At 43.7% G+C, this 27,273-nt stretch overlaps 1 protein-coding gene across 1 annotated transcript in view; it reads left to right on the top strand.

Moving 5' to 3' along the window:
• The window catches only part of ADAMTS9 (ADAM metallopeptidase with thrombospondin type 1 motif 9), a 366,656-nt gene that overhangs the window by 135,612 nt on the left and 203,771 nt on the right, over nucleotides 1–27,273 (top strand). The window contains 4 exon segments of the mRNA XM_029601029.1: nucleotides 694–811; nucleotides 2,009–2,104; nucleotides 18,105–18,271; nucleotides 19,996–20,125. Of these exon segments, the coding sequence (XP_029456889.1) occupies nucleotides 694–811; nucleotides 2,009–2,104; nucleotides 18,105–18,271; nucleotides 19,996–20,125 (511 nt within the window).

Here is a 27,273-nt window from a genome sequence, read left to right as displayed (position 1 = left end):
GAACACTTGCTATTAACATGGAATTATTCATTAAAATGTTTTTTTTTAAATCCATTTCATTGCCACAATAATATTGAACCTATGTTGGCTCCTATGGATCAGCCTTCGGTTAGCCATTCCAATGGTGTTCTTTAAGGCTAAGATCGTCAGGTTTCTAAGAAGCATAATGCACTCTGGTAAATGCCAACCCACCTTTCCAAAACAAGATGTTCTGCCCAGAACCGAAGGATCCTGCTTTTCGGGATGCATGCATCAGCAGTCCATGCATATGCGTGAATCCAAACAAAATCCCACTCCGCATCAAAATACTCAGCAAAACTTTGGGCATCTTTTCTTTCACAAACAAGTTCTCTACAATGTTGCTACTTTTACACTGAGCTGCCTGCTGTCACTGACTATTTTAATCAAAATATTTACACAGATGGGAACGGCAAAAAAACAAAACTTATTCCCTCCAGTGACCACACATGTGCCGAACATTGTTTTTTCAGTCCTTATTTACTTGTTAAATTGGCATAGTTTAAAAGCTCATTAAGAAAATGGATCTCTGTTAGCTAAGCATATTTTTTGTGAAAGCTATGTTTATTGTATAGAGCATTGTTGCTATCACGTTATGCCGTGCACCTATGTATTATTTACTTTTTTGTGGCATATCTGAGGGATTTTTTTTCTTTTTTTCTATTTCTTTTAAAGCAAGCTGGTTGTGACCATGTACTCAACTCCAAAGCCAGGAGAGATAAATGTGGTGTTTGTGGTGGTGACAATTCCTCGTGCAAGACTGTTGCCGGCACATTTAACACAGTTCATTATGGTAAGATACTCTCTCTGAATAATATCTGCTAAATCACTGCCTACCAAGAAGGGTCGGCCTGCAGGCTAACTGGCAAGTTCCATGCACTGCCATGAGGAAGGACTCCAGTTCAGTACCCAGGTTGGGTCTTTTGCTCTGGGGATTGCTGGGAAGGTGTGGTCATCAGTAGAGGGTGGCGCCTAGTTGCCATATTCAGGGCCCATGACAGCAGGATTCCCAAAGGAGCATGACCGCCTGGCTGAGGACCAGACTAGGGGTTATTGGTGGAGGTTCTAAAATGGGGGGGGGAATCTGGTTAGTAGTGGCACCAGCTCCCAGTCCTTGCCCTGATGCAGCAGGAAAAAAACCACCGGGTCCAAAACCAAATCAGCAAGACCTATCATGGAAATCATTTTGTGTTTTTGGAAACATTTTGAAAATGGGGTGCAGTGTATGATAGGGGTTTTCTTGGTTAATTTATATTATTTTTCCTTAGCAACACAGAGGGCAATTTTCAAAGGTTTCTACCCAGGTAAAATGGCTTGATAGAAAATCACTCTCCTCGGATGTGGCTGAAAGTACAGGCGGGTTCCATATCACACACAGACTTTTAACTGCTTTAAAAAGAAGCATTTCTGTCAGCTACTTAGATAAAGGGAGGAAATCTGCATGTGTACATTTGATTCAAATGCAAGTTTATCCCCTCCCCCTTCCTGGCCAGCCGCACAAGTAGCAGGTGCAAAGCATGCGGATGCTTTTAGCCCCCCCCCCATACTCTTCACTGGTTGATTTTCAAAGACAAAGCGGCACAGGGAGTATCTCTGAGAGTTGGCCTAGCATGTGTGCATTAAAACCACCTGGGGGTTTGCACCCCTCTCCCCATAGTGGATAGTCCAAAGATGATGACCTCTTCTCTCCCCCATTCTGCCCAGTTGCCCCCTGCCTACTGACGTTTTGCTGATTATCTGGGCAGCTCCTTCCCTTTCCCTTCCCTCCGCCCACTATGCCTACCCGAAGTGTGTTTGAATTCTGTCACTGATTTGGCTGCAACCACCTCCACCAGGAGGCTGTGCCAGACATCCAGCAATGTGAATTTACGGAATTTGATTTGCAGAATGCCAGCTCTTTAATTGGTTAATTAGTCTTTTTTTTATTGTAAGAGGCAATACAGTGCAGTGTGTGTACAATAAAGTGTGACTTTTTTTGCAATCCTTTTAGGCTATAACGCTGTGGTTCGTATCCCAGCTGGTGCTACAAACATTGACGTACGGCAGCATAGTCACTCAGGGAAGGCAGAAGATGATAACTACCTTGGTGAGACTAAATCCGCTTTACAGTTTTTGCAGGCAGATTGGTTTCTGGGCTCCTCTCAGTTCCTAATCTATCAGGAACAAATCCATTTCATGTAGAAGTAAAATTAAACTGGAGAGGTGACTCGATCTTCACACCTTGCCAGTTTTCTAAGTGCTGATCAGTGCATATTTTGTTGGAAGCTGACTTTTTTTGACCTTTTAGAACTTCCTTTTTGCAATCAGCTGAAACCAATATGAGAAAGAAGCATGGATATATCTTGCTGATTAGGTAGGTTGAAATTATTCCCGAGGGTATCTGACTTTATAATATACTCCATAGAGCCTTAGAGGACTAAAATGACTCATTAAAAAAAATTCCATACTTTGGGTAGCACCCAGGGGAAAACCAACAACATCCTTCCCTCCCTCACCCTTGCAAGGCTTAAGTACCTTGCATCCCTGCGGTGACCCTCATCAAGCACCAAATGATGGAAAAAGAATAATAAATACAAATAAATAGAAAGAGGTTTTCTCCCCCAAGGCCCTATAAATCCTGTATTCTTGTGCTATACACCCTTAGGGAAACATTTCAGCATAGCAAACTGTGGAGTCAGCTTGGTTGGAATTTGGCTTTGATGGTATATGTCACTTGCTTGTTTTTTATGTAAGAATGTCACTAAGCCATGGTTTTGTATTCTTACTGGACTTTATGACTTGCATCGATAGTCTTTTATTTTTCCATTTTCTCTCCAGCCCCTTAACAGCGTGCCTGTGCGGATAAAAGGGCTGGAATGGTACCTCTGGTCAGGGCACACACTCTGCACAACTTATTGGCCAACAGGGACTACCACAGTAATGACACTCATTTTCTCTCCTTCCCCAACCTTAAGCACTCTGTCTCTGCAGCAAACGCAGGCCTGACCAGTGAGACCAGCCTTAGATTCTATGGCTTAATACAGGAGTAGCACACAGACTATTTCAGGACAACTTGTAGTTGGCATTTGTAGCCTTTTACCCCATAAGAACATAACAAGTTGCATACTGGGGTCAGACTGAGGGTCCATTAAGCCCAGCATCCTGTTTCCATCAGTGTACAATCCAGGAAACAAGTACCTGGCAAGTACCCAAATATTAAATAAATCTCATGCTACTAATGCTGATAATAAACAGTGGCCATTCCCTATTTCAACTTGACTAATAGCAGTTTATGGATTTCTCCAGGAACTTGTCTAAACCTTTTTAATCCCAGCTACGATAATTGTCTTTACCACATCCTCTGGCAATGAATTCCAGAGTTTAATTGTGCGTTGAGTGAAAAAGAATTTTGTCTGATTTATTTTAAATGTGCTACTTGCAATCTTCATGGACTGCCCTCCTAGTCCTTTTATCTGATAGATTTTGTAGATCTCCATCATATCCCCCCTCAGCCATCTCTTCTCCAAGCTGAACAATCCTAACCTCTTTAGCCTTTCTTCATAGGGGAGCCATTCCCCTTTATCATTTTGGTTGCCCTTCTCTGTACTTTCTCCAGTGCAACTATATCTTTTTTGAGCTGCAGTGACCAGAATTAAATACAGTACTCAAGGTGCGGTCTCACCATGGAGTGATACAGAGGCATTATGACATTCTCCATTTTATTCACCATTTCCTTCCTAATAATTCCTAAAATTCTGTTTGCTTTTTTGACAGCCACAATTTTATTGTATTATTCACTATAATGCCTAGATCTTTTTCCTGGGTGGTACCGCCTAACATGAAACCTAACATTTTGTAACTAGTGCATGGATTATTTTCCCTTATATGCATCACCTTGCATTTGTTCACATTATGCATTATCCTATTTTCTTCTGTTGGATCCTTCTTCCAATTTTTGAATGAAGATTGTTTGGCTAAAATAGCTTCTTCCATCTCCCCTTTTAACCATGACGGTAATCGTTTTGCCTTCTTTCCACCTTAATGTGTGGAAAAGATCTGGACTGTGCTTCTAGGATGGTATTTGTTAAAAAATACCATCCTAGAAGCACAGTCCAGATCTTTAAGTCACCTCTTACACATCGTTTTACCTTTGTAGCTGCTCCTTTCAGTTTTTTTCTATTTTTCTCATAGTTTCCCTTTTGAAAGTTTAGCACGAGAGCCGTGGATTTGCTTACTGTCCCCCTTCCAGTCATTAATTCAACATTGATCATATTATGATCACTATTACCAACCACCGTTACCTCTCTCACCAAATCCTGTGCTCCACTGAGAATTAGATCTAAAATTGCTCCCTCTCTTATCTGTTCTTTTTTTTTTTAATATACCGACATTCAATCTCAATCAAGATATTACACCAGTTTACATTCAGGTACTGTAGGTATTTCCCTATCCCCAGAGGGCTTACAATCTAAGGGGGTCATTTTTCAAAATGCGGTAAGGCGTTTTCACATGCGTTAAGGGCTTATCGCATGCGAAAAGCCCCGTTTTCGCATGCGATAGGCCTTTAACACATGTGAAAATGTGTTTACTGCATGTGATCGCACCATATCGTATGGTGCGATGCAAATTCCAAAAATGGGCTGGGTTAGCCTCTCTGCGAAGAGCTATTGCACAGCCATAATGCAGATTTTAACTACACCTCTTTGAAATGTGTTAGGCAGTGCGATAGCAGCTGTGACCATGCGGTGTCATTGCTATTTGCGATGTGTCCTGTAAGGCTTATTTCAGATGATTTGAAGGTGTGTGAGAGAGAGAGAGAGAGAGAGAGAGAGAGAGAGAGAGACTGGCCATAATATCATGGCCCATAGGCAGGTATTTGTATCCCTAGGGTAGGCCCACCTAGTAACTCGAGGTGGGGATTAGGTAAGTGTGTAGGGGGTTAGGGGCCACTTTGACATGCTACGTGACACCTACGAACAGAAGAGTGGTCTCTTGTGAAGATTTGCTGGCCTTCGGAGTGAGGAAACTCCCTCCAAGATGAGATTTGGGCAATGTTCTCTCCACCTAGCTTGATCTTACCCAGGTAGAGAGTCCATCAAGCTAGGTGGAGAGAACATTGCCCAAATCTCATCTTGGAGGGAGTTTCCTCACTCCGAAGACCAGCAAATCTTCACAAGAAACCACTCTTCTGTTCGTAGGTGTCACGTAGCCTGTCAAAGTGGCCCCTAACCCCCTACACACTTACCTAATCCCCACCTCGAGTTACTAGGTGGGCCTACCCTAGGGATACAAATACCTGCCTATGGGCCATGATATTATGGCCAGGCTCGCTCTCTCTCTCACTCACTCACATCGAAAAACTGGTCCCCCAGTGGTTGAATGCAGGAAATACATCAGGTTTGGCACTTATAGCACTAACTTAGCTCTTCGCACAGGTAATTATTGCAAATTGCGATAAATACTATATTAGCATAAAACATGCCCCTTTTGCTATCACATGCAGTACTTACTGCATTTTGATAAACCCAGGCCTAAGTTTTTTGTACCTGAGGCAATGGAGGGTAAAGTGACTTGCCCACAGTCACAAGGAACAACAGCAGGACTTGAACCCTGGTCTCCTGGTTCATAGTCCACTGCTCTAACCACTAAGCTATTCCTCCTCTCTTGAACTAATTGCTCCATAAAAATGTCATTTATTCCATCCAGGAACTTTATATCTCTAGCATGTACCGATGATACATTTACCCAGTCAATACTGGGGTAATTGAAATCTCCCATTATTACTGCACTACCAATTTGGTTAGCTTCCCTAATTTCTCTTAGCATTTCACTGTCCGTCTCACCATCTTGACCAGGTGGATGGTAGTATACTCCTATCACTATAGTTTTCCCCGACACACAAGGGATTTCTACCCATAAAGATTCAATTGTGCATTTAGTCTCATGCAGGATGTTTATCCTGTTAGAGAATACATCTGTATCCCCTTCACCATTTTGATTGCCTTTTTTTCTAATTAAGCCCATTAAAAGTCAATAGGATAATGTTTAGCTGGATACAAGTTTGTGAAGTGTTTCAGATATTGAAATCAAAGGTGGCAGTCCACTGAAGATGGGCCAGAGGACTATATGGCAAAATTACAAATTCACTTTGTCTGTTCCTAAGGCTAAATAGAATTTGTTTGGAAGGTACACAGGCATCTGAAAGAGTATGTGAAGTTCTGCATCAGGACAAGCGCCAAGGAGACCTGCATGTGCATGCCGTACTGTGCCTCTGCTCTGCACCAAATATCCTGCAATGCTAGTCTCTTCCAAATCCCAGAGCCTCACCAGCAGAAAGAGGCTCCTGCGGTTCTGAGCATCTTTCAGTTCCAGATCACGGACTGTGTAGCATGTCCTGCTTCTGCGTCACAAAACCTGGCCGGTAAAACATAGCACCTACAGTTTTCAGTGAGATCAATATTCGGTAAGCTAGCAAGAGGCAGAAATATCTGGGGAAAGTCCACACGCATAATTTTTTTTGCTATTCTGAGGGACTAAGTACCCACGCCTCCTGCTGAATATATTCAGATAAAATTATGACTGCTGTTTTTTTCGGACCAGACTTGTGTGTGTGACTTTAGTCAGAGCATGCTCAATATGTGCACTCATCAGCTAAAATGTAGCCCCACCCATGGAACCATGCCCTTCCTTGATGTGGTTAGTTGAGGGAAATATTTACAACCTAGCTTTTGTGCCTATAACTCCAAAGTTACCCACACAGAGTCTTTGGAATATTGATCTCAGAGGGACAGTAACTTTCCTAACGGTGTGTGGCTGCCCATGAGCATGCGTTCATTGGCCCGCACCCAGGGACGCTACCATTTTATATCATATGTGTGTATGTACATGCATTTTATAAAATGATCTGAGCACGATCACATGTGCATGCAATTTTAAGTGGATGAGCACCTGTGCGTGCAAATGCCGCTTCTACCACGCTGATGCCATTACTAGTTTTCCCAGTTTGTTCCCAGTTTGCCCAGGTAAGGGATAGGACTTCCAGAACCCCCTAGTTTAATACCCTTACCTCTCTCCTGTGTGACCGGACCCTTAAAACCCTGCTGATCTGTCTAGATATTTTTGTTTTATAAGTTTGTAAGTTATAGCAGCAGTAAAATTAGGTGGTAGGGGATCCTGGCACGCATGAGTGCGCATATTTATTCACAAATTTTAACTTTAGATCTGGGAATGCCTATGCCCCACCCGGCCCATGCCCTGCCCCTTTTTTTGAACTTTTCATTTGTCATGCATGTTATAAAATCGGAAAGCCGCGCTCACATGCGCGCCGGCTTTTAAAATCTGCATGCGCATGGAGCGGACTGAGAGGGATCTTCCCTATCCCCCTACCTACACTTCATCCCTCTTCCTCTCTCCTCCCCACCCCCTAAACCTAACCTACCTTTCCCTAAATTTTTTATTTTATTGCTTACTGCTCCTCCGGAGCAGAAGCAAGTTATGTGTGCCAGCTGGCTGCCGGCACATGCTTCCCCAGAAAAGCAGCTAACGGCCACTGTCCCGGTCAACCTCTGTCCCGCCCCTCCCCGCCAAGACCATGCCCCCCTCCCGGCCTGCCCATTTTCAGGGCCTCAAAACGTGTGCGTGTATCAGGACTTACGCGTGTGGCCGGGCCCTTTTGAAAATGCGCGCAGCATGCGCAGGGCCCGGTCACATGGGCAAGTCTCGATTTTTACATGTGCGTGGCCCTTTGAAAATTCGCCTGTATGTGTGTATCCAGGCACCTTTTAAAATCCACTCGGCGTGCGCCAGCCTAACATTTTTGCGCATCCCCTAACCTTGGCGCACATCAGACGCTTTTAAGTGTCAAAACTTTGGATTATAATAATCTCTCCGGTGTGTAGCCAGCTTCGCACTGCCAATGGATTATGAAGCAACTGCCTGTCCATAGCCAAGTGAGAAATTCTACACTTCAAAGCCAGCTAAAGTTCTGGCATTTAGGGCCCTGGTTACCAAGTATATAGTAGGGATCTGAATCATATTTCTGACGACTGAAAATATCGAACGATATTTTCAAAATCGTCAGAAATCGGGGGCTCCCCGAAACCAATAGGAAAACCCCACGAAATTGTTTGTGGGGTTCTCTTATCGTTTTGGGGGAGAGTGGGAAAAACGGCACACAAAAATAACCCCTAAACCCACCCCAACCCTTTAAAACTAATCCCTTAGCTTCCCCCACCCTCCCGACCCCCCCAAAAAACTTTTTACAGGTACCTGGTCGTCCAGTGGGGGTCTCGGGAGCGATCTCCCGCTCCCGGGCCGTCGGCTGCCACTAATCAAAATGGCGCCGATGGCCCTTTGCCCTTACCATATGACAGGGTATCCGTGCCATTGGCCGGCCCCTGTTACATGGAGGAAGCACTGGATGGCCGGCGCCATCTTTAGAAATGGCGCGGCCCATCCAGTGCTCCTACCATTTGACAGGGGCAGGCCAATGGCACGGATACCCTGTCATATGGTAAGGGCAAAGGGCCATTGGCGCCATTTTGATTAGTGGCAGCCGACGGCCCGGGAGCGGGAGATCACTCCCGGGACCTCCACTGGACCACCGGGTACCTGTAAAAGGTTTTGGGGGGGTGGGGGAAGCTAAGGGATTAGTTTTAAAAGGTCGGGGTGGGTTTTTTGTTTATCGGCTCGGGTGCTGCCGATAAAAAAAAAAAAAAAAAAAAAACCAAAAAAAACCTGATCGGGCCGGACGAAAAAAAAATCACGATGTGAATCGGAACCAATTCCGGTTCTGATTCACATCTCTAGTATATAGATACAAAATGGAAGATAATCTTTAGTCAATAGGCCCCTGGGAAAATAATTTTCAAAGCCATTTCCACAATAAAAACATTTCTTTACCCGATAAATGGACTTTTCCAGAATTACTCACCTGAAACAGAAATTACATGTGCCCCCCAGCAAAGGTATTCCTGGGGGCAGGGTGGAGGAAATGCACATACTATTGCATTTTCAAACATGTAACATTTCCCTCAAAATCTCAGAGTGCAAATTAGTAGGTGTAAACGTGTGCAGGTAGTTTTTTGTTTATTTATTTATTTATTTGTTGAATTTTATATACCGTCATTCGGTAAAGCCATCATAACAGTTTACAAAATTTAAATTGTAACGCTTAACAATTGTGGAAAAAGTATAACAATGTGCATATTAAACAGAGGTTAAACATTTCAAGTTCAGAAAGTATCATTATGTGGGAGGAGGAGGGATTGTTTGTTCTGGTTGGAGAGAAGTTATTTTGAGATTTTTGGATGAAAGTTCGATTGGGAGTTAGGATGTTCAGAAGTATGAAGGTCAGTGTAGAATTTGCGAAACAGCAATGTTTTTAGGTCTTTTTTGAACGTTTTGAGGTTGGGTTGGGTTCTCAGATCTTTAAGTAGGGAGTTCAAAAATTTAGGGGAGGCAATGGAAAAGGCTCTTTCTCTTGTTGTTGTTAGATGTGCATCTCTGATGGGGGGGATGTTTAAGCATCCTGAGTTATTTGAACTTAGGTTCCTTTGAGGATTCTGGGGGGTTATGTTTAAGCCATTTAGTCCTTGATAATCATTGTTTAGAATTTTATGAATGATGGTCATTGATTTGTGTTCGATGCATGCTTTAATTAGAGATGTGCTTCGTTTTTTTCTACCGGGTCGTTTTTTGACTCGGATACTTCGTGCTAAAATTCGGGTTTTCTCGTTTAGTTTTTTTTAAAAACGAAACGAGGAAACCTGAAACCGGCCCAAAAAACGAAGCGGGAAACGAAGCTAAAAAAAACCCCACCCCAAGCATTTAAATTCATTTTAAGACATTACATACAACCCCCCCCCCCACCATCCCGATCCCTCCCCAAGACTTACTAACATCCCTGGGGGTCCAGCGGGGTCCCGGGTTCCATTTGTCCCTCCGTGCCCGGTGTGCTACTGCAAGCCGTGCTCCTCAAAATGGTGCCGAATAGCCTCTGAACTACTACGTCACAGGGGCTACCGGCGCCATTGGTCAGCCCCTGTCACATGGCCATCGGCGCCATCTTGTGCTCATACCATGTGACAGGGGCTGACCAATGGCGCCGGTAGTCCCTGTGACATAGCATGGGCAAAGGCTATCGGCGCCATTTTGATTCCTGGCAGCCGACAATGAAATCGCTCCCGGACCCCCGCTGGACCCCCAGGGATTATTGGCAAGCCTTGGGGGGGGGGGGGTCAGGAGGCCCCCCCAAGATTCCTGGCATCCAACGGCACTCGTGCCGTCGGATGCCAGGAATCAAAATGGCGCCGATAGCCTTTGCACATACTATGTCACAGGGGCTACCGGCGCCATTGGTCAGCCCCTGTCACATGGTATAAGCACAAGATGGCGCCAATGGCCATGTGACAGGGGCTGACCAATGGCGCTGGTAGCTCCTGTGACATAGTAGTTCAGAGGCTATTCGGCACCATTTTGAGCACGGCTTGCAGTAGCACACCGGGCACGGAGGGACAAATGGAACCCGGGACCCCGCTGGACCCCCCAGGGATGTTAGTAAGTCTTGGGGAGGGATCAGGATGGGGGGAGGGTGGTTGTATTATACTTAATCTTAATGTTTGGGGTGGTTTTTAATTTCTTTAAAAAAATGTGCCCCTCTCCCCGCGCAAACCCGAAAAATGATATTTCCCCGAAGTTCGGGGAAAATCCTTTTCGGGTTTCGGGGTCCCCGAACCACGACGAATTAGGCAATTTCGTTGCAATTGCCTAATTCGTGATAAACGATTGCACATCTCTAGCTTTAATTGGGAGCCAATGAAGTGAGATCAATATGGGCGTTATGTGTTCATTTCTTTTTGTTCCTGTCAGAACTCTGGCTGCTGAGTTCTGCAGAATCTGGAGCGGTTTGAGGTTTGAATAAGGTATTCCAATTAGTAAGGAGTTGTAGTAGTCGAAGGTGGGATTCCAAACAGTAGGCACTGCAGAACAGTTTGAAAATCTTGTGTGTATAAAAACGGCTTCAATCTTTTTAAAATTTGTAATTTATAAAAGCCATCTTTTATGATGTTCACTACTGATCGCTGCATATTAAGCTCACTATCGAAAAATATCCCAAGCTTTCTGACTTCTGAAACCAAACTAGTATCTTGATTCTGTCTCCTTAAAAGGAACTCTCTTTCTAAAGACAAATTATTTGGGGTGGCAATAGGCAGGCATTGCTCCCTGCATACAGAGAAAGTAGTAAGCCAGCAGATGGAAAACAAATTTGTAGCTCAAGATGGAAGCCCAAAACCTCCACATTACTCCTAGGCCTTTGCCAACCATGAGCAGCAGAAGCCATACTAACGAGTCCAACCCAAATACAACATGCAGAACCGCCATAGATGAACCAGGCCAGCCCCTTTTTTTTCCCAATTTATTTTTATTGCTTAAATAAAACATTTGGAAATAATGTTTTGTTATTTAGATAGCGATGTTGGGTTTTATGTTGGTACTGTTAAAGCAACTCTAAAAGATTATGTAAGGCCACACTGGGAACTTTACTGAGAGGTGTGTACTGTAAAAAAGTCATACTATGCAGTGTAGGCCAGAGGACATGTATCGTCTGTTTATAGCACTCCCACTGGAGATCCCTGCAATGGTTCAAGCCAGCTGTATGGTGTTTTGTGTTGAACTTTAAGAGAGTAGGAACTTTGTATCTCCTTTTTATCTGCATTAGCAGGCCGATGCAGAATCGGCACATGGAAAAACGGGTGCTATTGATTGACCCAACGCGCGCGCCGATCGACCTCTGTGGGACCCTCGATTTAATATTTAAATGGGCTGCCGCAGTAAAAAGGAGGCCCTAGGGGAAATTGTGTGCCTCTAGCACCTCCTAAGCTGCAGGCACCCAGATGAGGTGGCTGTCAGCGGGTTAGGAAAATGGACGCTGAATTTTAAGAGTGTCCGTTTTCCTAACCTATGCACAGCCATGGGTTAGGAAAATGGATGCTCGCTAATTGAGGAAATCAGAAAAGCAGTATTTTCTGCATTTCTGTACACTTTTTGGGCTGCTCAAAAATTAATGCCTGCTCCGGGGCACGTTTTAATTTTGGAGAGTAAAAATATGCGAGTCAGGTGCACATTTCTTTTTTTTGCATCAAAGAATAACTAATAGCCTCATCCACATGAATTTACATGTGATGAGCGCTATTAGGTTCACGGGGGGCTGGACATGCATTTTGGACGCACTAATCCCCTTATAACATAAGGGGTTGTGGATGCTCGTCCAACCACTGGTTAACCAGTGCACTTGGCTGAGCGCACTGTATTGCATCAGCCTGTAGATGTGCAAGCTGAATACCTTGGTGTTTGAACCTTGATGTTGTTCCAGAGAATAGCTGCCAGCCCACGGCTAGGGGAAAGAGAGAGGTGTCATAGTGGATAATATATTGAAATTGTCAGCCCAGTGTGCTGTGGCGACCAAAAAAAGCAATCAGAATGTTAGGAATTTTTAAGAAGGGAATGGAAAATAAAACGGAGGATGTCATAATGCCTTTGTAACTCTCCATGGTGAGACCGTACCTTAAATACTGTGCATTTCTGCTCACTACATCTCAAAAAGCATATAGCTGCACTGGAGAAAATGCAGAGAAAGGTGACCAAAATGATAAGGGGCATGGAACAGCTGCCCTATGAGGAAAGGCTAAAGAAGTTAGGACTGTTCAGTTTGGAGGATATAATGGAAGTCCACAAAATAATGAAAGGACTTGAACAAGTTAATGTAAATCAGTTATTTACTCTCTCAGATAATAGAAGGTCCAGGGGGCACTCCATGAAGTTAGCAAGTAGCTCAGTTAAAACAAATCGAAATAAATTCTTTTTCACTCAGCGCAGAGTTAAACTCTGGAATTCATTGCCAGAGGCTGTGGTTACTGCAGTTAATGTAACTGGGTTTAAAGAAGGTTTGGATAAGTTCCTAGAGGATAAGTCCATAAATTGCTATGACAGTCATTAATAAGCTATAGTAGCTTGTGAACTGTCTAATTTTGGGGTACTTGCCACGTACTTGTGACTTGGTTTGGCCACTGTTGGAAACAGAATACTGTGCTTGATGGACCCTTGGCCTAACCCAATATGGCATTTCTTATGCTCTTATATTCTTATGACCTAGGTCTCTGTTGTATTTTTATTTTAGAAGCAATTTATTTCACTCATTCCTTCCTAGGGAGAGAGGAAAGAGGTTGCGCATGATCTAGACACTCTTATTCCTCAAAATTCTTGTCCCTTGCAGGAAGGAGCCTGGTAGTATTTTTAAAAATGTTTTGTTTTTTGCAACTGAGTTCCTGCGGTTTTGGGGGAACCTTTCAATTTATCCCTATGTCACTCAGCCCATGGGACTCTGTGCCAGCAAAGCAGAAACCTTTTGGAGGAATGATTGCCCATTTGGTATCACTTGGGAGGAGAGGAAGATGGAGCCAGTCATCCGGTGCTCAGCCAGCAGAGAAAAGAGAATGTGCTCACATGTTTCATTGAGAAGAAGCGGAGAGAAGACAGTCAACAGAGATCAAGCACTGGATCCCTGATACTGAGGAAAATCTTTAATAAATAGGAGGAACCTTCCCATCTACACAGGGGCTGCCCTAAAATCCAAAAGGGAGGGCACCTCAGGAAGAAATCAAGAAAAACGCATTCACCCATTGAATGTTTCATTTAGGCATTATATAGATGCCACAACAAAGAAATGTACCATGTCCTAAATTATGTTGAAGGAAGCATTTCTGTAAAGTTTTATGTTGGAACACCACCACTGAGTGTTGAATTATTATTGGCACAAAAACACAGAAGGAATCGGTCTTTGCCTTGAGCCTTGAAGCTAAATGCTTCACTTGTAACTTGCACACGTTATAAAATCCGTTGGCCGCTGGCGCATGTGCGGGTGGGCGTGCGCAAGGGGGGTGAATTTTTACAAAGTACGCGCGGCAACGCAATTGGGCCTTCCCCAGTTCCCTCCCAGTCTGCACGGCATGCGCAGGGCCCGGCCACGTGCATAAGTACCGATTTTTATGTGCGCCGGGCTTTTAAAATTCGCCCATTACTGTACAAATAGAACAATAAAACCAGGCAAGCTTTTTAGTCTTAAACACATGTAGTAGCTTTAACCTTGGTGTGCAAGAGTTACTGCCACTGGCATCCTTATGAAGCCAGATAAGACTGTGCCTAGTGGGTTGCACGAATGGTCCATTATAAGGTATGCTGGGGACACTCTTTGGATAAGGGGTGATGTACAAATCCAGGCCTTCATGATTACCAATATTCTTTTCAGCTGCTTTTTTTCTACAGTTCATGGAACTTTACAAAATGACCAGGGGGAGGGATTCCTCACTTTTCTTCCCTGACTTAGAAACATAATTCCTTTTTGGCAAGTAGTGCCCTGACATTTCTGTTCAGGCTCCCCTCTCCTGGCCCCTGCACTCAGAGGAAGCCTTGGATAGCCTTTTATTTTATCCTAGCAAGAGCTTACACCTTCCTAGGGCGAAGGAATAAAAATTGCAGGGTAAACATTCTTTGCTAGTTATGGCTTCAGGTCGATTGCTACTGAAGAATGACTGTTTCGATGCAGCCTTTGTAAATGCAAATGCTGAACTGTTTGCATACGTGTGTTTTTTCACAGCTGGGTGAATGTGAAAGCTTAGAGACCTTAGATACTATGAACCTTGTAGCAGTTAACTGTTTAGGAGGAATTCCATGTTGCCGTCAGGTCCACAATGCCTAAATGCTTACTCTTTTGTACTGGCGAAAGATCTAGGGCCTTATTTATAGCGCTCAGGGTAAAAGGCCAAAAAAACCCCCATAAAAGCCTCTTGTTAAATAAGGCTCAAAGGGAAGAAAAAAAAATTATGGATTTACATGCTACCTAACTGGATGAAAAGGGGCTCGCAGGATTTGTCTTCGGTCATGATTTTGGGTCCCTGAATTTTGAACGTTGTTTTACTTGTTGCAGAGAAGCGTGATTCGCGATCTCTTTCTCTGTTTACAGCTGAACATTTCTTCCTTCTGTGGTTTGATGTAAGCTTGACATTTCAGCCTTTCTAATGATGCAGCTGTGGTGGGTGAAATGCCGGGGAAACCTAAGTCAGGAAATTAGCAACCTAATTGCATTACCGTGAAGTTGGGCAGCAGACCGCAACGCTCAGGAAACGATTTCCTTCATAAAGCACAGCCTCGCCACTAAATGCTAGGATTGTTCACCATCCCCAAGATTTGGATTGAAATAATAATATTTAAAAAAAAAATGATGCTGTTGAACTGCCTAATTTTCTTGTGGTTATGCCTTGAAAGGGGAAACTCTTCGGTTTAATTATATGGTGCTGATTCTGAGTATGTGTGATACCTGCAAACAACAGAAAGGGCGCAGTTGCCTTGCCCAGGGTCACACACAGACAGAGCCAGCAGCAGCGGCAGTTATATGTTGGCGGGAAGTTGTAAAGAGAATTTTGCAAATGAAATAGTTTTAAAAAATATAGGACAGATGACTCTTATTACACTGGCACTTGGTCTTTGCCACTTAGCGATCTGCAAGACATGCATCAAAGAACACATGTCATCAGACGTAGAGTCTGATGGCGGATAAGGATCTTAAAGCCCAGTCAGGCCAGTTTCATTCCTGGTGTAATGCCATAGAACCCAGCTGATCTCAGGCTTTCCCCTCTCTTCTTCCGCAACCAGGGATCCTCCGTATTTATTCCATGCTTTATTGAAGTCTCTGACTGTTTTTGTCTCCACCATCTCCATCCTCTCCTTGAAGAAATATTTTCTGATCTTATTTCTTACTCCTATAGTGTTGCCTGTTGGTCTAATCTAGAACATTCTTGCCTCTTGTGCGCGTATAACTTTGAGGTATTTGAATATGTCGATAATCTCCCCTTGTTTCTGCTCTCAAAGAACTGAAGCTGAAAGTGGCCAACCTTTCACAGATGGAGTAATGATTAATTTAGGAACAGATGCACTAAGCTTTTTCCCATATACACTAGTTTGGTCTGATGCAACAAGGTCTTTTCCCATAGACACAGAATGGAAGAAAAGTCTTAGGGCCAATTTTCAGTTGGCCTGTTAAGCATATTTTCATGTTCAGCTGTTTGCAGCTGAACATTCACCTATGTCTACCCGACCAAAATTTGACTGGCTAGATTTAGGCCTGCTAGGGTTGAGCGAACATCTCCAGAGCCAACCCATTTGTTGAGCAGCTAAATGTAGCCACCCAACTGGAGAAAACGTTTGACAGATGTTGGCTACCTTAAAAAGTTAGCCAGCTAAACCTATAGGGGTACATTTTATAAAAAAGCGCGAGCACGTACTTTTGTTCGCGCACCAGGCGCAAACAAAAGTACGCCGGATTTTATAAGATATGTGCGTAGCCACGCGTATCTTATAAAATCCGGGGTCGGCGCGCGCAAGGGGGTGCACATTTGTGCACCTTGCACGCGCGAGCCCTGTGCGCGCTGCCCGTTCCCTCCGCCTCCCCCCACCTTCCCCTACCTAACCCACCCCCTAGCCCTATCTACACCCCCCCACCTTTATTCCCAAAGTTACACCTGCTCGAGGCCCTAAATAAATAAATAAATGGCCCTAAAATAAATATTGCAACCCTGCTGTTTGGGCTAAGGCTGCACCGTAAAAGACACCTATAATGTTATCTTCTTCTGGCCAGCCTTTATTTATTTTTTTATATACAGAAGTTTAGCTCGGCACCTGTAGGGGGGGTTTGGGGTAGGTTTTCGGGGGTTACACGCGTAACCCTTTGAAAACCTACCCCATAGTGAATCAAGCCCAAAACGGGAAAACTAGTATAGTATATCTGCTCTTAGTCATTCAGACACAGTCCAGATAGCAAAGTTAGCCAGATAAACTTATCCAGCTAACTTTGGAGGCATATTCAACAGTGCAGCTGCACAGTTGAATATAGCCAGCTCTCTTAATTAGGGCCTCATTTTCCAAGCACTTGTGTGCAGCAAAACAGCTGCAGTGTTAGCACAGCTAATAATGAGAGAGAGAGAGAGAGAGAGAGAGAGAGAGAGAGAGAGAGAGAGAGAGAGAGAGAGAGAGAGAGAGAGAGAGAGAGAGAGAGAGAGAGAGAGAGACTTACTGTAGTGCCTATGCCCTACATAGGTATTTGAATCCCTATGGGAGGGCTACCTACTAACTCGGGGTGGGGATTAGGTATGAGCGTCGGGGGTTGGGGGCCACTTTCGCATTCCACATGAGACCTACGGACAGAACAGTGGTCTCTAGTGCAGATTTGCTGGCCGTCGGAGTGAGGACGCTCACTCCAAGAAGTGGTTTGGGCAACGTTCTCTCTACCTAGCTTGATGGACACTCTACCTGGGCAACAACATGCTAGGTGGAGAGAACGTTGCCCAAATCTCTTCTTGGAGTGAGCGTCCTCACTCCGACGGCCAGCAAATCTGCACTAGAGACCACTGTTCTGTCCGTAGGTCTCATGTGGAATGCGAAAGTGGCCCCCAACCCCCGACGCTCATACCTAATCCCCACCCCGAGTTAGTAGGTAGCCCTCCCATAGGGATTCAAATACCTATGTAGGGCATAGGCACTACAGTAAGTCTCTCTCTCTCTCTCTCTCTCTCTCTCTCTCTCTCTCTCTCTCTCTCTCTCTCTCTCTCTCTCTCTCTCTCTCTCTCTCTCTCTCTCTCTGACTATCATGGCCTGCAATGATTGAAGTAAGAAGCCTCATTTGCATTGGTAACGCCCCCTAATGTGTAACCAATGTGATATAATATAACCAGGTAAGCTATTTGGATGGATAACTATTACATTATCGATCTAAATGGCTTTTGAATATGGATCTCAGAATATTTCTTACTAAAATAGATATGGAAGTCAGATATTTAAAGCTTAGAGCCTGTGTCCTTTCCAGTATTTAGAGGCCAAGACCTAAATTAACCTTTTGTCTTCTCTGCAACATTTCTAAACTTGGACTTGTTCCAGATTCATTGTAAGTGGCTGGCTTGTATCTGAATCTAGTATATTTCCCCTATGCAGTCTGTTTTGCTGAACTCTGTATGTCTTAAGTGGCTTTGTTTATCCAAATATGCTTCTTGTCTCTGCAGCTTTATCCAACAGCAATGGGGAATTCTTGCTAAACGGAGACTTTGTTGTCAGTATGTTTAAAAGGGAAATCAAAGTCGGAAGTGCTACGATTGAGTACAGTGGGTCAGACCATTCTGTGGAAAGAATTAATTGTACAGATCGCCTGGAGCAAGAAATAGTTCTGCAGGTAATGCTTGTATTTTGCTGAATAATTCACCTCTGCCAAGCTTTCTGTTTAATATTTATCTATTTTTATGTAGAAGCAATTTATATTCCATCTATTCCTAAAGGTAGGCCCAAGTCGAATTTCATGAAGTTATAAGGCATTGAGAACATAAGCAATGGATACATACAGATATATACAAATATGAGGTAGATTGCAAATAAATAGATAAGCAGTAGGGTTCATTAGGTAGGAATAAGGAAGTGCATTGAATATACATTATATATATATGTATGTATATATATATATATATAGATAGATAGATAGATAGATAGATAGATATAGATTATATATTTAAGCTGAACACCATTTGGATATAAATAGCCCAGACTTGAGCAAACCTTGCAGGATATGCAATCAGGAAGACTTCTGGTGAAGAAGCACTAGAGGTTGAGTATCCTGGAGTCTAGGAGATAGTCTAGCCAAGCTTTGATTTTTTTTTTTTTTTTTTGGGAAGGTGAGGTAACAAGTTTCCAGGCGCAGCGCTAGAGGCATCTTGTTCCATATTTTAGGGGCAGAGCAACTGAATGCATGGAGTCTTATGCATGTGAGTGCAGCTGAAGCCGGTGGAGGGGAGGTTTGAAGGGCCTGTTGGGAGGTTCAAAGTTCCTTCATGGGGTTGGATGAGAGCAGAAGTTGGGAAAGATATTCAGGGGTCAGTTGATTCACATATTTGAAGACAAAGTAAAATGTTTTAAAGTTTAGCCTGTCTCCAGCTGGGAGCCAGTGTAGGTGATGCAAAATTGTGGTAACATGATCGGTGGATTTACTCTGGTAGGTGCTGTACTCTGCAAAAGTTGGAGGCATTTGAGTTTGCATTGTGCAGTGCCATGGAATAGAGAATTAAATTAGTCAGTGCGGTTGGTGATCAGTGAGGGGCGGATTTTCATACTCCGCGAATAGGCCTACTTTTGTTTGCGCTCCAGGCGCAAACAAAAGTACACTGGATTTTAGTAGATACGCGCGGAGCCGCGCGTATCTGCTAAAAACCTGGATCGGCGCGCGCAAGGCTATCGATTTTGTATAGCCGGCGCGCGCCAAGCCGCGCAGCCTACCCCCGTTCCCTCCAAGGCTGCTCCGAAATCGGAGCGGCCTCGGAGGGAACTTCCTTTTGCCCTCCCCTCACCTTCCCCTCCCTTCCCCTACCTAACCCACCCACCCGGCCCTGTCTAAGCCCACCCCCTTACCTTTGTCGGGGGATTTACGCCTCCTGCGAGCCGGGACGCGACCTGGGGGCGGGTCCGGAGGGCGCGGCCACGCCCCCGGGCCGCCCCGGGCCGTAACCACGCCTCCGGGCCCGCCCCCGAAACGCTCCCGGCACGCCCCCTAAACGCCGCGCGGTTCGGGCCCGCCCCCCGACACGCCCCCTCGGAGAACCCCGGGACTTACGCGAGTCCCGGGGCTCTACGCGCGCCGGTAGGCCTATGTAAAATAGGCTTACCGGCGCGCAGGGCCCTGCTCGCCTAAATCCGCCCGGTTTTGGGCGGATTTAGGCGAGCAGGGCTCTGAAAATCCGCCCCTGAGTGTACAACAGTAGCTAAGATGCATTTCTCGGAGTAATTTCACAGTTGATGAATCTGGCGTAGGTGCATAAAGGAAGTCTTTGCTACTGCTGAGATGTGGGTTATCATTGTAATGTCTTTCTCAGATATAGCAACTTTCTTACTCTGTAACATATTTTTTTTCAGGTGTTGTCAGTCGGTAATTTATACAATCCAGATGTTCGGTATACATTTAATATTCCAATTGAAGACAAACCTCAGCAGTTTTATTGGAACCCCTATGGGCCTTGGCAGGCGTGCAGTAAACTGTGTCACGGTAAGGTTATTGTGAGAACTTCAGATCTGCTTATATGAGCCCATTGTTTTGCTTCTGTATATACTTCCTTTCACTTTAACCGTTTGAAATTTTCTTCCCGCCAAATAGTTTTAGGCAGAAAACTTTCTTCTTCTGAAGCATAATATAGTCTGGCCACACTCTCCCCCATCCTGTCCAGAAAAAATTCCACCTCTTCTCCTTCCCAAAAAGTGCAACAAATGTTTTGTTGGAAATGCAGGCCATAGTTTTATTTTCTAATATACTTGTAATACATTGAAAAAAAAAAAAAAACCATTCAAAATGATCTTTGGTGATACAGGATGCCACTTAATAACCATTATAAGCATTATTCAGTTAAGTGAGGCATCATTTATCTTATGTGGGTTGTTTTTATGCATTTTATTCATATTTTATTTAATTTAATGAATATTATATTATGGGTGTTGCTTTGTCCCCAGCTATGAGCAAGTAATTCAGGTTAGCAAGTTATAAATGGCCCTAAATATTGCAACCCTGCTGTTTGAGCTAAGGCTGCACCGTAAAAGACACCTATAATGTTATATTCTTCTGGCCAGCCTTTATTTATTTTTTATTTTATTTGTATGTTTTTATATACCAAAGTTTAGCGAAAGGCCTTCACTCCGGTTTACAGTTATAACAACATTGTACGTAGAATCAATGATTTACATTCGTAACTTTGGGAGGTGGCACATGCCTACCTTCAAGCGAACAATTAGAGAACATAGGTTTATATGAACGGGTTGCAGATTACAAAGTAACTGTGGGGGGGTTAGAATTAGGAAAATATGAACCAATATATACAACAGGAAAGAATAAATGAAGCAAGGAAAAATAACTAAAAGAAGATAAAGTATGAACTGTCCTACTAATAACAGTCTCAACTGGGTATGATGCTAGGTAAACGTTTGGGAGGTGTTAGTGCGTAATAAAGTATTTAGCAGTGCATGAATTTCTTGGGGATGGAAGAGTGATCATTTAGCCTATCCCTTCTTTGTAGGCTTGTCTGAAAAGCTAGGTTTTGAGTAGTTTTCTGAATATTTTTTTGTTGTTCTGTAGTCTTAGGTTTTCCAGTAGGGTGTTCCAGAGGTAAAGTATTGAGATTGCTCTTTTTCTTACGGTTGTGAGTTTGGCTGTTGTGACTGATGGGATGTCCAGTTGTGTTTTGTTTGTTGATCTAGTGTTGCGTTGAGTAGTGTGTTGTTGAATAATGGTGTTTAGGCATGTGTTTTCATTGTTGTGTATTGCATTGTGTAAGATGGTTAGAATTTTGTATTCGATTCTTTTTTCTACTGGTAGTCAGTGTAGACTTTTTAGGACAGGGGTGATGTGGTCCGATTTTTTGTGGGCAGTGAGGATTCTGGTGGTGGCATTCTGTAGTATTTGGAGTGGTCGGGTTGTTGATTTGGGTAGGCCTATCAGGAGAGAGTTGCAATAATTGATGGTTGTAAAAATTAGTGATTGGAGAACGGTTCTGAATTCCGGTTGGTTCAGGAGTGGTTTGAGGTGTTTTAGAATTCAAAGTTTGTGGAATCCTTCTTTGATTTTCATAGCAATATGCTGCCTTTCCCTTATCAAATAGTAATTTGGATAATTACAGCTTTGCTTAACTGCCATGCTATGCAAGTTGGCCTTGATATTTCTTTTTGGCCTTAAATTCTCAAGCTTCATCCCTATTTCCTAATCCCTTCCCGCCCCCCAACCAACAGGACTTGGGAGAACTTCTTTAATTCTACCTTATCCATAAAGTCCTAGACCACCACCGGAGATCATCCCATTGGTGGCTGAAGAAACAGGAGAGGTTGCAAGCCACCAGCGTCAGGGTCTGGATAGTGTATATTACTGCCTGTTTAATGCTCATATGCTGTTACTCGCTACCCTCCCTACCAACTCTCTAAGGAAGGGAATGACTTAATTGTCCCTGGACCTGCTCCTTTTTCAACCTTGTCTGGTTGCCCTTTATCCATTTTCCTCCTAAATGTACCTTTATGGCATATTCATTTTTCCCTAGAGACACTTCCACTTTTCTTTTAGCAACCGTCTTAAACCATCTTTCAGAAATAGTTTTGAAGAAAGAGTAAGAAGAAGGTGGAGTCATATTAGGCATCACCCAGACCCTGATTTAGGCACAGGCAGCTGCTTCCAGTGGCAAATTTTCATAGGTGTTGGAATGCAGCTTCTGTTGCCATGCCTTCCTCCGGGCCTTCTAGCGGAGCCTGCTCTACTGCAGCAGAAACTCGATCAGGTAACTGGCAGGCCCTGTGATGCCCTGCTCCCTCTTCCCACACAGGCTTCCTATTATCTTAGAAATCCGTGGAAGAGGGCATGGTGCTGCAGAGCCTTTCAGCTCATGAGCACTCACGCAGGCCGAGCACTGAAGTTTCTTGATCAAATTTCTGCGGCGCCAGGCCACCCTGCAGGACCAGCAGCAGAGATGATATGGGATGCCTGGAGAGGGAGATCTAGGTAAGGGTGATGTGGGAAGGTCTCCTCATACCTCCAGTGACTTCTGCAGGGAGACCCCACCTTGCCTTGAGCTTATTGAGGGAACCCAGGGAAACTCCTCTCCACTGTTTGTGGCCAGCCCAGCTTTAAATATGGCTCTGGCATCACCTTTAGACTTCCAATAGGCCATTTGTAAGCCCAATATTCCAGCCTTGCAAGGTCCTCCTATAATTTATCACAATCTGCATGTGATTTAAGTACTCTGAATAATTTTGTGTCATTTGCAAATGTGATCAACTCACTCATTGTATCCCTTTCCATATCTTTTATAAATACATTGAAAAACACTGGTCCAAGTACAGATCCTGCTGAATGTATTTAGATATACGCCTATGATTTTTTTCCAAACTAATCTTGCGCAGTCAATATATGCTCTTACCAGCTAAAGTTTAGCCCCACCCTCAGAATGTCTCCATTTATACCCTTGTGTGATGGGTCTCCAAACAAGTAGTCCTTTTCATCACTTAAGAAAATCCCTAGAAAGAATTCTGTGTGGGGGGGGGGGGGGCGGGGGATGCTTGGCCTTCATTTGGAGACTACTATAGATTGTGAAAATACTGTAGGGAAAGCAGAAGCTGTCTGTTCTTGATAATTTCATTAGAGGGTATGGTACTATGGATGACCACAAGATGGCTTTCATTCTGGTGAATTTATGCAATGCATTTGTACTGTGTTAATAAGGATGTTCTATATGTGAAGGTTCCTGCAGAGGGAATGTTTCACCAACTATAAAAGGAGTGGTTGATGATTTGCTAGGGGATGTTCAAGATGGATTGGAGGTTAGAGAGAACCCATCTGGGAGTGGGTTCTGCCTGGGGTAGCCAAGCAATTGAAATGGCCCTGCAAGGTCTTTCCTCCTCAAGGGGAAGGGGTGAGGTGTGTCTCCTTTAGGGGAAGCAGCCAAGGGGTCTGAGTAGGGAGTCCCAGCGAATGGAGGAGAGTCAAGAAGACCCATAGATGTGGGTCTGATTTGGAAATGGAATGCTTCAGAAGAGTGAGAACAAGGGATACCATGGCATATACCTGGCTGTCTATTTGGATGGGAACTGTGGAGAAATGTCCACTGACTTACTGAGAACTACATCGTGCCTAAGAGTGAGTACTAAAGTATCTATAATCAGACTATTTGGTATTTAGATTCTTTAGAGGAAAAAGAGAACTGAAGAAGTGAGAGCTGGATTCACCAAGTGTATTGGTAAAATATGGGGAGTGAAGAGTGGTGAAAAGTAATTGTAACTAAATTCTCCTAACCTGGGGACGGTGTATATAGCCTGACTCTTATTAGGATCTAAAAAAAATTTGACCACATCACACCCTCGCTGATGTCACTGCATTGGTTACCAGTACAATCCAGAATCTACTATAAAGTTCTAACGATAATAGTCAACATCATTCATTATAATAACACTAGCCTGTTAGGAAGGACACTACAACCCTACAATCCTCAACGAACACTAAGATCTTAAAAATAAAGGACTATTGATTATTCCCACAATATGGAGCACACATCTGACGCAAATAAGAGATCGCATATTTTAGTAGCAGGTCCAAAGCTCTGGAATTCTCTGGCTGAGATGCTACACACTTTACCAGATAGAAATAGATTAAAATGTGAGTTAAAAACATGGCTATTCAAAAATGCATATAAATTAATTTTAAAAACATCAGTAAAAAGAGAGTCAAAAAGAGAGTCAAAAAGACAAGAAGAACAAAAGATAGTAGAATCATGAAGATTCAATCAGAGAAAGAATGTAAGATTATTAAAACAACCCACCAACTAAGAGGTGAAAACTATCATTTTGTTTTAATTTCCCATATTCATTGCGTAATGTACTAGATCAAATATAAAAATGTACAAGAAAATTTAACTTGAATAGATATTAATACCTGTCTATGACTATTACCTCTGTAACCAATCATTATTTGTTTGTTGAATTATAACTATGAATGTCACTTTGTATACCACTGTGATCTACACATGGAACAACAGTATATAAAATGTCTAAATAAATGAATGAATGAATAAATACATTTAGTATGTTTAACTTTTTTCCTATAGGTTTGCCTAGCTAAGCAAGCCTATGTACCCTGATTTAATCAATGTTATTTCTTAATCTGTTTTTATACAGTCTGATGCAGGGGCAGATGGGCCTATTGGGGCTTCGCGCATGCCCAGGTGGGTTGATCAAATTGGTCATGTGACCTCTGTGGTGTCCCCCAGCACTGCGGTTAGCATATAAGGAAGGCTTAGAGGAGCCACCACCAGAGATCATCCCATTGGCGGCTGAAGAAAGAGGAGAGATTGCAAGCCACCAGTGGCCAAAAAAAGAGAAAAGAGGCTGCAAGTTGCCTCTGGAGCCCAGGCAGGCGGCGACTGAAGAAAGAGAAAAGAGCCACCGGTGGCCAAAGAAGGGGAATGGAGGCTATGGGCTGCTGCAAGAGCCAAGGCCAAAGGCAGCAGAAAAATAAAAAAAGAGGCAGCGGGCCACCACTAAAGCCCAGGCCGGTAGCGGACGAGAAAAAAAAAAGAGGCTGCGGGCCTACACTGGAGCCCAGGCCAATGATGGTGCGAATTTTTAAAAAGGGCATGGTCCACCAGTGACAGCCAAGGAAGACAAAAGAGAGTCTGCTGCCGGAGCCCAGGCTGATGGCAGCCAAAGGAAGAGAAAGGAGGCCACGGGCCGCCGCCAGAGACTAGGCTGGTGGTGGCAGAGAAAGAAAAAAGAAGCCGCAGGCTCCTGGTGGTGGCCAACGAAGAAAAGAAGAGACTGCGAGCTGCCACTGGAACCCAGGCTGGCGGTGGCCAAAGAAGGAGAAAGGAGACAAAAGCCCAGCCTGGCAGCGGCCAAAGAAAGGGAAAGGAGGCCAGCGGCAACAGAGAATGAAAAAGAAGCCGCGGGCCTCCGGTGGCAGCCAATAAAGAAAAAAAGAGACTGGGGCTCCCCAGTGAAGCCCAAATGGGTGGCAGTGGCCAAAGAAAGAAAAGGGAGGCTGCAGCTAGCGGCTGGAGGCAGCGAAGAAATAGAGGTTGCAGGCACCGCTGGATCCCAAGTCATCGGCAGCTGAAGAACAAGAAAAGGGACAATTTGTGTGTGTGTGAGGCAGCTGGCTTGGGATGGGAGGGGGGTGGGGGATACAGCCAGCTTGTGTTTGTGTGTGTGTGGAGGGGGTGGATGCCACCAGCTTGTGTGTGTGTGTGAGCAGTGGGTAAGGCAGCTTGTATATGGGTAAGAGAGGCATCTTGTTTCTATGTGTTTGTGTTAGGGAGAGGCATCCTGCTTGTGTTTTTGTGTAAGGGAGAAGCAGTCTGCTTGTATGTGTATGAGAGAGAGGGGTAGCCTGCTTGTGTGTGTGTGAAAGAGGAGTTTGTGTTTGTAGTGAGAATGGGTAGAAGGAGAAAATTTATGCACTTCCCTCTTTCCAACTAATCCACAACAATTAAGGATGACTGGAATGTTCCCCATGTATGGAAATCAGGGGATTTTTTTTATTCTTACTAGTTTTAATTATTAGGTGTTTTTGATGTGTCTCATGAATACCAAAAAAAAATGGCAAATCAGTAAATTTGTTAAAAAAAAAAGGTTTGAGTTTTTATTTATTGAATATTCTATTCATCTGCTAATTGTAAGTATTTGTTCATTTGTTTAGTATGGTTTTACTATTATATTTTATATTTCTTGGTTTTATTATTTGATGTTTTAGGAAGAATTGTTATGTTTTTCTTTTTCATGTACAGTATTTGGCTTGTTGTGGTTTCCAGTTCAGTTTTGTGTAGATATTTCTATATATATACTTATATATATATATATATAGTTATTCTATATATATATATATTCTATATATATATATATAGTTATTCTTTATTTGTTGGTGTTCTGCCTATATCTGAATGAGGTGAGGTATTCTGTTAGGGTATAGTTTCTGTATAGGGACATACAGCAGTTTGGCTTGTTGTGTTTTCTTTAAAAAAGATCTATTGATGTTTTTAGGGCTTGGTGTAATATTTTTAGTGTTGCCTTTTCAGGAGTAGGGTTCTTATTGTTTGATTGTTGGCAGTTAGTGCTGATTTGGTATATAAAGTTTAGTATATTGCAACTTAATTTACTTATGGCTTTTTGAAGGCCAAGCCCACACCCGACGCATATTAAGTATTCTTAATACCATTTGAGTTCCAATCTTTTTTACTTGGAGGGTCTTCTGGTTGGCGCCAAAGCAGTGCATATAAAGACAGTGTACATGTTGTGATATTTATTTCATAAGACTGTACTTTGAATGCCCTTTTCCCTGTACGTGCTGGCAGGGAGGCAAAACCCAGACTCCCTGCCAGCAGATGGAGACAGTGAAAGTTTCACTTGCACTATACATAACCCAGTGTGCCACCTGCAGTCCCTCAGTATTTCTCTTCCAGCAGATGGCTGATGGTGTAAAACCTGCAGTCTGGAGAGAAAGGAAAAAAGAAAGATTAAAAGACAAGAACATTTCTGGATCCTCCCTGGGGGTTGTGAGGTCCTGGTGGGGCTATCGCCCCTGGTTCGAGGCAGATGAGCAGGGGTTTGGTGACCCTTCTGAAAGCTCAGTCCGGAGGTCTGTGGGGTGCACATCCGGTGTTCCAGATCTCTCATCCC

Source organism: Rhinatrema bivittatum, chromosome 4, assembly GCF_901001135.1.
Source record: "Rhinatrema bivittatum chromosome 4, aRhiBiv1.1, whole genome shotgun sequence".
NCBI classification, from domain to species: domain Eukaryota; kingdom Metazoa; phylum Chordata; class Amphibia; order Gymnophiona; family Rhinatrematidae; genus Rhinatrema; species Rhinatrema bivittatum.
This window is presented reverse-complemented; position numbering and strand designations above follow the sequence as displayed.